The following is an 11871-nucleotide window of genomic DNA, read 5'->3' as shown; positions in this document are numbered from 1 at the left end:
GAAGGTCAAATGGGAAGCTCTTGTGCCATCAAATAGTTTTAAAACCCTTAATTCACAAATCATTGTTAGTGCAGTCAATTCGAGATAAAATCTGCAGACACTGGGGTCGAGTCCAATACACAAATATGCTGGAGAAACTCAGTAGATCACACAGTATCCATAGGAAGTGAAGGGTAACCAACATTTTGGGCCTGATCCCTTTAAGAATAAGAAAAAAAACTAATCGACTTTTGAATAAAAAGGTGGTGGGAGAGGAGAAGATGGAGGAAGTGACAGGTGGAGCAATACAAGCTCACAAGTTCGGGTGCCTGTCTACATTTTGTCCATACCACAATGAAGGGCTCATTGGTTATGTATCTTTATCTTTGTATTATAAAATATGGTGTTTGACCTGCTGAGTTTCTCCAGCATTGTGTTTTTACTTCAGTCACAGTGTCTGTAGACTTTCGGGCTTTACTCCGCAGACAGAGCGCGGCAAGTTTAGCACCAGAGAAACTTGTATTGAAAATCAGCAGGGAATAGTTACGACTGGGAGTGCAGCCAGTTGCAAAGACAAGTTACCTACTCATGATGTAATGCAGACACCATGCAGCTTCCACAGCTGCAGGCATCCCGACTTCAGATTCCGGATCCAGCAAGTGGATCAAACGTGGAGTCAGGCTGGTTTGAAGGACGGCACTGCCAAGATGAAAAATAATTACAGACCAGCGAGAGAAAGACATGACAATTGTGAATAACAAGAGCAGGAGTTACCGGCAACCCCTAGCTATCTGAAAATTGTCCAGTCATAAGAAAAAGCTCGGATCTACACAGATGATTCATACATTAGGTGCAGACTCACAGAACAATTTAGTTCTCTCATTCCAAAGTTCAGATTTATTGTTATGTACATACATGATATCACATGCAATCCTGAGATTCTTTTTCCTGCAGGCCAGGCAGAATTTCTACTGATTAGTAATTGTAAACTGTACTTGGATTTCACTGCTCTTTCCTGATATCCAGGCAAATCTTTCTCCTTTTATTCTTTCAAATTCTTTTTGGAAGTTTCTACTAGATCTATTCCCCTTTTTTAATTTCAAAGTAAAACTCCGTGCACAAGGCAAAGAACATTCTCAGTGTCCGGTCTATGCATTCAGCTTCAAAACATTGTCATCTTCGCACATTTATTTTGATACATTGTTATCAAGATTCTACATTCTGAATATCGAAAGAGCTGGATAGAGTGGACGTGGGGAGCATATTCCCAGTTGTGGGAGAGTCTAGGACCAGAGGGCACAGCCTCAATAAAAGATATCCCTTTAGAACAGAAATTAAGAAGTTTCTTCAGCCAGAGGGTGGTGAATCCGTGGAATCCCTGTTGATAAGTAAGGGCATCAAATGTTATTGGGAGAAGGCAGGAGAATAATTCTGCTCGTTAGTCAAACATGGAGAACTTCCTCTGGTTGTTTTTTGGCTTTGGGTGGCACGGTTAGCTTAGCAGTTAGAATGACACTATTACAGCACCGGTGACTGGGGTTTGAATACCATGCTGTCTGTAAGGAGTTTGTACGTTCTTCCCATGCCTGTGTGGGTTTCCTACGGGCGCTCCAGTTTCCTCCCACCCTTCAAAACATACGGGGATTGTAGGATTAATTGGGGTATTTGGACGGCATGGGCTCGTGGGCCAGAAGGGCCTGTTACCAGGTTGTATATCTAAATTTAAAATATATAAAAAATTAATTCCATTGCTTGCTGCTAACTTGGTACACAGAACACCATCACCCTCTGGTGGCAGGGCAGCACAGCAAAACAGCCAGTAGAAATTCCACAGGATGACAAAAACATGGAATGACACAAGAGACTGCAGATGCTGGAATCTGAAGCTAAACAGTCTGTTGGAGAAAATGAGTGTCTCCAGCAGCATTAGTGGGAGGAGGAAGGAGAATGAGCCAAAACCCCTTAGCGACACTGGTTAAACATAGTAGAGAAGCCAGTGTAAAGAGGATAGGGTGGGAGACAGGCGAGAGAAAGACATGACAACTGCGAATAACAAGAGCAGGAGTTACTAAATGGCAATCCATAGCTATCGGAAAAATGTCCAATCATAAGAAAAAAGTTTGCATTTACATAGAGGGTTCACGCAGTAAAGGGGCAAGGGCTCCCCCCCCACCATGTGATTGGGTGTCCGCTTCACCAAACACCTGTGCTCTCTCTGTGGGTCTGTAGGGACTGTAAGTTAAATGCTATGCACACGATTAATGGTTTTATCCTCATGCCTTTCCATTCTCACTTAGAAGATGGTGTAAACCAGTGGGGTTACCACTTGTAGGGATTCTAAGTTAAACACTATTAAAAGACGCTCTTGTGCATTGCCCCAGATGCATCAACAGCAGCGACCAGCTCTACTCCCAGCCCACGTAAGTATGAAACCACGACAGGTCCAGGCTCAAATCCCCAGTGGCCAACCATTTCAATTCACCTCACCATTCCCACACAAGGACGCCTGCTCTTGGTCTCACCCATTGCCAGGATGAGGCCAAATGTAAACTTGAGGAACAATGTATCATATTCCTTGTGCAGTAGGGAAAAGTGCTGGAGAAACTCAGCAGATCACGCAACTTCCATAGGAAGTAAAAGGCAGTCAACATTTCGGGCCTGAGGATGCTGAGTTTCTCCAGCATATTTTTGTATTGCACTGGACTCCAGCACCTGCAGAGTTTCCTGTTTAACATCAGTAGAAGCCCTAATAGCATGAACACGCCTGAGATTGTCTGATCTTGGAAGCTAAGCTAGCTCGGTACTTGGAGGAACACCAGGTGCTGTAGGTTTCTGTGAGGGACTCTGGAAAAGTGGCAACTCTCTGTCTACCTTACGGTAGATAAAAGTTAAAGAATTTCATGTATGTTACATTCTAAATGTAGTATTACATGACAATAAGGGAACCTTTACCTATTCTTTCAAGCCTTAATCCCAATGATCATTGATTTTTCTAATTTTAGGTAACTCCTCTCTGGTTCCACTGTTTCCATCTCTTCTTTACCTATTCCCTTCTTCCATTTTCTCTCCAACCTCTCAAGTGGTCTATCTTTCTCCATCTCTCTCCATCTCTCCCACTTCTCATGAAATGGTGCAAGAATAACAAGGTAAAGGAGAAAATCATAGACTTCAGGAGGCCCAGAGACAAGCACCCTCCACTACACATTAATAGCTCTGTCGTGGAATTCAAGTTCCACTTTAGAAGTGACCTGTCTTGAACACTCAACATCTCCTCATTTGTCAGGAAGGCACAACAGCGACTGCACTTCCTGAGAAGACTGAGGAGGGCAAGGCAACGGCCACCATTACGCCAACTTTCTACAGGAGCAGTGGAGAGAGTGTCTGTAAAGAGTTTGTACGTCCTGTCTGTGACTGTGTGGGTTTCCTCCCAGGTTCCAAAGAAATACGGGATTAGTGGGTTAATAGGTCACAGGGCTGTATTTGGGTGGCACAAGCTCATGGGCCAGAAGGGCCTGTTAAAGGGCTATATCTCTACACTAAATTAAAACTTTGAACAAGCCTTGGATCTAAACAGCAGATGCTCAATTCTGACCTCTGTTACCCAGAGACTGGCAGAGGAAATGTGCTCAAAGCATCTGGGGACAGTGGAAACGCCCCCTCCAATCCATGGGAATCTATGGCCTGAAAGCGTGAGTCCGTGCTCCCCAATTAACCTGCACCGCCTGTACGCTCTTGTGGGTTGAAATGACCTGTTATCATGGTGTATGTCTAAGTTAAAAGTTAAAAGGTTGGGCACCCCTGCCTATACTTTTATTTTATTATTGTACTACCTGCTGTACTTGAGCAGGGGTCGACTTCCTCAAAACAAAGCTTTTCACTGTATGTATGACGATAGATGATTCCATTCAATGCACCATCTCAGTCTTCAGGTGACAAAGAATGTTTGAACCACAAGCCTGGCACAAAATTCATTATCTATCAGACACCCCCAGTGCCCCTCAAGGCATTGGATAGATACCAGCAACACATTCTCCTTAATATCTTCCATCTCCTGGAGAAATACTTTTCCCTTTAGCACCATACCCTGCACTTTTGCCTTCTTTTACACAATGTTTTTACTCTTGGGCTACCTGCTGTAATGTGTGTAAGTTAATGTGCCTGAATATCATGTCAAACAAAGCTTTTCACTGCATAAGACCATAAAACATAAGAAAAGAAACATGTCTGCCATGCAATTCAACAACGTGCTGATACATTTTTTCACTCAGCCCCACAACCTTCTCCCCATATCCTTTGATACCCTGGCTAATCAAGAGCCCATCAATCTCTACCTTAAATATACTCAAATGCACACCAAATACACCCAATGACCCGGCCTCCACAACTGCCTGTGGCAACAAATTCCAGATTTGCCGCCCTCTGGCTGAAAAAATTCCTCTGCATCAATCATGAAGTTGTGCCCTCTTATCCTTGACACTCCCAGCATGGGAAACAACCTTTCTTTATCTACTCAGTCTGCACCTTTCAACATTTGAAATGTTTCAATGAGATTCCACCTCATTTTCCTAAATTCCAATGAGTGTAGGCCAAGAACTGTCAAATGCTCCTCATATGAAAACCCTTTCATTCCCACAATTGTCCATGTGAACCTCCTCTGAACCCTCTCCAACATCAGCGCATCTTTTCCTAAATGGGGTGCCAAAAACTGCTCACAGTACTCCATGTGAGGTCTCATCAATGCTTTACGTTTCTTGCTCTTGTCAATAAATGGAAGCAGATCACCCTCATTCCTGAAGGACCGTGCAAGAGGAGAACTTACGGCACGATCTTCTCTCCCGCTTCCTTGGCCTGCAGCAGTTGGAAGAGTGAATAAGCCGCTGCCTCCACCACAGCTCCATGCGGGGACTGAAAGAGACCAGAAAAACCTCAGGCACACATCACGTTCATGGGGTGGCTCCGGTGAAAATCAATGTACTGACACCGAGCACCCAGAATGGGAAAGGTTACGGCGAATGCGCAAGGAGCCAGAAGTTGAATCTGGAGAAAGCTACTGAAAGAAGTGATGGCCCAGAGAGGGTTAAAGGAGGACATGGTTAAATTACAAAGCTTCTACAATCTGAGTTAACAAAGAGGGGGCCCAGAGAGACTCAGCAGGTCAGGCATCATTCGTGGAGAGAGATGGTCAGTCAATGTTTAGGGACAGGTCCTGATCTGAAAAACTGACTGACCATCTGATATGTATGAGGCTGGGGGGGGGGGGGGGGTGAGAGATTTATAAAATAATGAGGAGCATAGGTAAGGTGACATGTAGGGAGATTCAAATACTTAAAGGCACATTCAAGATAAGAGGTGATAAATGTGAATGGGACCTGAGGGACACCTTCTTCACACAGAGGCTGGAGGAAGTTGTAGAGGCAAGCACAATTATAACACTTAAAAGACACTTGGACAGGTTCATTGATGGGAAAGGTTATGACTAAATGCAGGTAAATTGAGTAGCTTTGGGAGACAGCTTGGTTAGCGTGAAGGAGATGGGCTTTCATTCCCACAATTGTCCTTGTGAACTTCCTCTGAACCCTCTCCAACATCAGCGCCCACACAGTCACAGACAGAACATACAAACTCTTGACAGACACTCTCCAGTGCTCCTGTGGAAAGTTGGCGTAATGGTGGCCGTTGCCTTGCCCGCCTCAGTCTTCTCAGGAAGTGCAGTTGCTGTTGTGCCTTCCTGACAAATGAGGAATCTATGGCCTGAAAGTGTGAGTCCATGCTGCCCAATTAACCTGCACCGCCTGTACGTTCTTGTGGGTTGAAGAGTTAGCTCAACTCTCTCTAGGGTGCCATGTCACTACACCCTGAATGACAGGGAACAGAGAGCACTTGAAGGAAGGCACTTTGAGACAGAATCTGCAGCAAAAACAAACCATGTGACCTCAGCTGAATGGAGTTAAACAGGAAAGTTTGCAGACGCTGTGATTACAATGTAAGATACAAGGCATGATCTTAGTCCTTTAGATCAACCATTCTTAACAGGGGCCAAATGGCTCCCTTGGGGGCCACAGCATATTTAAGGGGGGGGGGGTGCCACGGTCTGAAATCCTTCATTAGTGGGGTGGGGAGGGGGAGCCCAAGGGTACCGAGGGTAGGAGAGAAGTACAGCCGAAACCAATGAAATTTGACTGATTCACAGGGAAGGGGGCCCATAAACTTTGAGCAGAGTCCTGAGAGGACCATGGTTGAAAAAAAAGATTAAACATGGTAACTGCTTTTGATTGTCGGATACACAGTGTTTACGTGGTTGATGTGCTGTGTGAAAATATGTGCGATTACAAGCATGTTCACTACTCGCCTCGGTGATCGTGTCTCACCTGTAGACAGTTTTCCAGTGCTTGGACCACACCTTGTAGCAGCAGCTGGTTCCGAACGGCCTCGTTCTCTGCCGCCACGTTTCCCAGAATGACTAAACATTGCTCCTGAAAGAATTTCGAACATCATGAGAATCCAAACGATCTGATCCTTCCACCATCCGTACCTTTTACAAACAGCGGCTCACCATCTAATAAACATCGCTCTGATGATGAGCGAGGACAGAAGAAATGGGAGCAGGAGTCAGCCCATCCGGCCCTTCGGCCTGCTCTGTCTTTCACCAAGATCGCGGGCGATCTGGCCAAGGACTCGGCACCACTCCCGGCTTGTATCAGAACTGCCCGGCACCTACCGTGAATTTCACGCTCTGGCCAGAGAGGTACGTCAGTAGGTACGGTGTCGCTGGCAAGCACATGAGCGAGATGCTGGGATCGTCTGCGTGAGAAAGATGGAGCAAACACAGTGCAGCTTCAAGCTGAACTGATGCCAAGTTGCTGGTGAAGAGGCCGATCAGCACATGCATACTGTTTTCCAACCTGCACAACAGGGTTAAAAACACCCAACAGATCACACTCACTCACAGATCCTGTTTGATTGGGCTAACTGCCTGATCTGTTCCCTCACTTCAAAACAAAAGAAAGAGCAATAGGGGTGACATGGTTTCCATAGGGTTTAGCTTAACACTATTACAGCGCCAGCGATTGGGACCAGGTTTGAATCCGTCACTGTCTGTAAGGAGTTTGGACGTTCTCCCCGTGTCTGAGTGGGTTTTCCCTGTGCTGTAGGTCTAAATTTAAAATTTAATTAAAAATTTTTAAAAAGTTACACTGGAGGAGATACAAGGGAGATTCCCTCAGTTAATTCCTCAGATGAGAGGGTTAACCTTACCAGGAGAGACAAAAGAATTTGTGTCCGTGTTCCTTCGAATTTTTGTGCAAGGAGAATTTTAGTTTGATTGGGACACCATGATCAACAGACACGTGGGCAGAAGGGCCTGTTCCTGTGCCATACTGTTTTATATTTTATGTACAGAGTATGGGGGGATAACCTCTGTAAGTCATACAAGATCGTTAGTGGTGGGGGGCGGGCAGGGTAGATGTTGGGATATTTTCACTGGTGAGAGAGTCTCAACCAAGGCGTCCTAACTACAAGGGGCTGGCCATTTAAAATAAAAGTGCGGAGAAATTTCTTCTCATAGAGAGCAGTGTAACTCTGGAACTCAGTGGGTGGTGGAAGCTGGATTATTTGAAGCATTTAAAGTGGAGGTGTAAAAAGGTTTGATAGATTAAGGAATAGAGAGAAACTGTGGAAGAGAGTTGAAGCTAGTATCGATCAACCATCATTATATTGTACAGTGGGGCCAGCTTTGGGAATCTATTATTTTAAATATCTCCTGCTCTTATTTTCTATTGTCTGCTCAGTGTCTGTCAATCAAGTAATAAATACAAGTATTTTCTGGAATCGAGTTTTTCCCATTTCAACGACCCAGTAATACTCCCAAACAGAGGTGACCTGAAAATTGGACGAACCATGCCTTGTCTTCTGACTGCGCACTCTCCAACCAGACAGCATTAACATTGACTTCTCCAGTTTTCATTAACCCCCTCCCCTAAGTCTATCTCCTCCTCCATCTCCTTTTCTCCGGATCCTCACTCGCTTCCCTCTTTTATCAGACAGCTGACCTCCATCATATTTCAGCTTCTCTTCTACCCTCCCATCTGAATCGACCTATGATCTCCTACCCATTAATCTGTGCTCCTCCCTCTGCCCCTTTCTCCTGCCCCCATCTTTTTAGTCAGGTGCCTGTCTGTTTTTGCTTATTCCTGACAAAAGGCCCAGGCCCAAAACTCTGATTATATATTTTGTCTGCTGTAGATGCTGCGGGGCCTGCTAGGTTTCTTGTGCTGAGTACTGCACTCGATACCAGCACCTGCAAACTTTCTTGTATAACTAACTTTTGATGCAAAATGAAGCTACTGCCAACTTCAAAATACAGCCCGTTTGACCAGAACAAATTGAATTGAATGGAATTATTGGTGGTGGAACAGCAAGAACAAATTGGAAGCACATAACTGAGGAGAGGTTTGTTCTCTGGATCCAAAAACAATACTCATACCCAACAAACATCTTCTGGACCTCCTTCAGGTGCAACAACTGGCACAGGGAACGTAATGCAGCAAGCCGACCCTCCGATCCTCGCTGAATCCTTTGGTACAGTTGTGAGACCTGCAGGAGCACAAGGCTCAGTGTTAAACCCCGATTATCAAGTCATTTGGTGTTGACAAACCCTTATTCATAGGACCTTAAACCGAACAAGCTACCATACTTGAGCCTGCTCCCGTATTAATAGCTATAATTTCGAACAAATGATTGGCACGTGTGAATAACATAACACGGAGAATTGAAAAGAGCTCCAAGAGTTATATATAAGAATTGGAGACAACTGAAAGATGATTTGGCCAATATGAAGATGAAGGGATGGTGTGAAGTCATCGGTGAAGACTGCCCATTTGTGTTGCTAGCAGTTTTGTGCAGTTTAAAGGGCCTGTTAAGGAGCTGACAGTGTTTTATTTTAAAATCCTGAAACTGTGGAGGTTTGCAACCAAAATGGCAGTGCCTGTGTTGGGCAGCATACCACGGGAGTTGGGGGGTGGGGGGGTTGGTGCAGACTCTCAGGGAGCTGTGGACCGGCACAGGATATCAGATACATGGAGAACACCCACCATCCCCACTGCCATTGAAAAGAAGAGGCATAAGACACAACCCTACAGGATGGTGACCATGGCAGCGGACTAGTGAGAGGCTCACTGACTGAAGGACCCACACAAGCTGCAGGCGGATTGCGGTTGAAGGACTTACACAGGCTACGCTTTGCTAGAGGTAGGCTCATGGGAACCAGGTATTCGAACCGGGATTCAAGAGGGTTCTGAGAGCAAGATCATCTCCCAAAAAGCCTCTGGCGCTGAAGGCTTCCTGATTGTGTCAGAAGTTCAGATCTGGAGCTCGGGCGGCCAATAGATTGAATAGGAGTCTGTGTTGCTGCAGAGACTGCGGGAGGTGAATCCACGGACGCTCAATGTCTCTGAAGGGACTCTCTTTTGCTTCTCTTTCTCTTATTATTAAGGGGACCAGGCAATGCTCATGGCAACTCTTTGATTGCCTTACGGTTGGCAGTTGAAGTAAATCATGTATATGATATTTTTATATATTATTATGAGACAATAAAAGGAACTTGAAGTCAGGACATGGCTCGTTAGTGTCAGTGTGGGAATTAGCTGCACTCACAGCTGTGAGTGTTTTCTCCCACTGTCCCTGACAGTGGTTTTGAGACACTGCATCAGGAACAGTCTGGTAAATACTACGTCTAAACTTTGATAACTATGGTTCAAGTGCTGAGTAATTGTATAAACAGGTACAAAAAGGAGAGAGGCAAGTACATATATGGGAGAAGGAATAAAGTCATGGCTGTAAAATCACCGATATATCCAGAAGGCTTTTAAAGAAAGAATTTAAAAAGTGTGACATAAATTTCATTAATAAAATTAACATATAACATATTAAAATCAATGGTACAAAGTTCTGTGCAATGATTTTCAGGTATGCCTCAGGCCAGCATATGGACTGATTGGATCTCACCTCCTCCTGAGTGACTGAGGGCTCTCGAATCTCCATCTCCTCTGCATCCTCTTGAAGCTCCCTCAGCAATCTCTTGCTGACCAGCTGCTTCTCCCTCCGTGCCTTCCTCAGAGCTGAGCACAGAAGGAAAATCGAGCAGCGTTAAAGTCAAACTGATGCAGAGTATCGTTCAATAGCTCCAAAACCTTGCCGATAAATTAAATGTTGTAAGGAATCTTATGGATTTATGGCAGTGAGACTGCTGCGGATAAAAACCTTCTGAGACTCTACTATTTATATGACAATATTTATTTATTTTAATGTACTGCATATGTGTTGTTTGACTGGATGCATGTTTTTGTACCGAGGACTGGAGAACACTGTTTCATCAGGTTGACTTGTATAGTTGGATATTAAACTTGATCTTAAAAATATTATGTACTGCCACCTTAAACTAAACATATGATCAAAGCATTATAGGGGCAGAAGTAGTTTTTTGCTGATTAAATGCTTTTGAAGTTGTCGATGACTCTCATGTGGAAAACATAGCCATGAATCTGTGCATCAAAAATCTGATCAACAGCAGATAATCTGTTTCAATGATTTTGATTCAAGGCTAAGTAGTGATCCAAGGTTATCAGGGAAATCTTCTGATTCTTTGTCAAAAGGATAAAAGAGGAATGGAGGTCAGAGGTTCACCGAGTGAATTTGGGGAGTGAGAAAAAAGCTTACCAGAGACAGGAATTTGCCAGGATTTTTCCAAAGAACACAGAAAAGGATGAGTAGGCTAGTGACTGAGAGGAAAGTGGGTGACGGGGGAGGTCGAGGAATCCCCCAGCAATTGGGTGGGGGAGGAGAGAATTCCTGGATCTCTAAGTGACATGCTGTGTACTGGGACTCCAGTGATGAGCAGGTGGACCATCTATTGAGAGCAATGTGGGAGGAAGGAGTGGGATGGGGTGGGGGTGGGGGGGAGGGATGGACTGGGGGAGGGATATGTGGGAGAGAGATTGGGGAAAGTAGCAATGGGGTAGTGGGAAAGGGGGAGGCACAGGAGGCTATAGATACCAGGAACTGAAGCTGAACCCAACTGCTGGAAGCATCTCAGCAGGTCAACAGAGGGGGAATTTAGATCCGCACATGACATGGGAGGGAAGCAGAAGGGAGGGCACTGGTAGATGATGTGGGGGGGGGAGGGGGGTTGAAGGGAGGCAGAATGGGAGGGGGGTGGGGGAAGGAGGGGGTGGGGGAAGGAGGGGGTGGGGGAAGGAGGGGGTGGGGGAAAGAGGGGGTGGAGGAAGGAGAAGGAGAGAGACGGGAGGAAGGAGGGTTTTGAGGGGATGTGGGAGCAGAAGGGACAGGTGGATGGGGAAATGAACATGGAGGAGGGGAACGTGGGCTCAGACCGGATAGACGCCCCTGGGGAAGAGGGGGGGCTCCGCTCACCCCACTCCTGCTGCCTCCGCCGGGCTTTAATCTCCTCCACGGACCCCGCTCTGCTGCGAGTCCGGCTGGGAGCTCCGTTCCCCCGCAACATCCTGACTCCCTCAGCCCCACTGCCGTCGCGTGCGTCCGTCGCTCTCTGATGACATCGCTCCGACTCCCCACTTTAGCGACCCCTGCAGCCCGGGAGGACTCACACCCTTCCCATCCCACTGCAGGTAATCTCTCTGGGGTCACATTGAGCAGGTAGATCTCTCTGGGGTCACATTGAGCAGGTAGATCTCTCTTACATTGAGCGGGTAAATCTCTCTGGGGTCACATTGAGCAGGTAGATCTCTCTGGGGTCACATTGAGCAGGTAGATCTCTCTTACATTGAGCAGGTAGATCTCTCTGGGGTCACATTGAGCAGGTAGATCTCTCTTACATTGAGCGGGTAAATCTCTCTGGGGTCACATTGAGCAGGTAGA

General features: G+C 45.8%; 1 protein-coding gene across 3 annotated transcripts in view; it reads right to left on the bottom strand.

Moving 5' to 3' along the window:
* Nucleotides 1-11545, bottom strand: part of tmco6 (transmembrane and coiled-coil domains 6) — a 46302-nt gene extending 34757 nt beyond the window's left edge. For all 3 annotated transcript variants that reach the window (XR_011344666.1, XM_069898028.1, XM_069898027.1), the window contains exons 1-7: nt 11407-11545; nt 9982-10094; nt 8462-8571; nt 6698-6881; nt 6348-6452; nt 4799-4884; nt 562-678 (exon numbers count right to left, since the gene is read on the bottom strand). Coding sequence is in view for 2 of the 3 variants with exons in the window: in XM_069898028.1 (XP_069754129.1) it covers nt 562-678; nt 4799-4884; nt 6348-6452; nt 6698-6881; nt 8462-8571; nt 9982-10094; nt 11407-11497 (806 nt within the window). In the remaining variant the exon portion in view is untranslated. The remainder of the gene's footprint in view (nt 1-561; nt 679-4798; nt 4885-6347; nt 6453-6697; nt 6882-8461; nt 8572-9981; nt 10095-11406) is intronic.
* Between the last annotated feature and the right edge of the window lie 326 nt (nt 11546-11871).

The sequence above is a fragment of the Narcine bancroftii genome, chromosome 9 (assembly GCF_036971445.1).
Source record: "Narcine bancroftii isolate sNarBan1 chromosome 9, sNarBan1.hap1, whole genome shotgun sequence".
Classification (NCBI taxonomy): Eukaryota; Metazoa; Chordata; class Chondrichthyes; order Torpediniformes; family Narcinidae; genus Narcine; species Narcine bancroftii.
The sequence above is the reverse complement of the archived record's forward strand: the minus strand, read 5'-3'. Positions and strand labels throughout refer to the sequence as shown.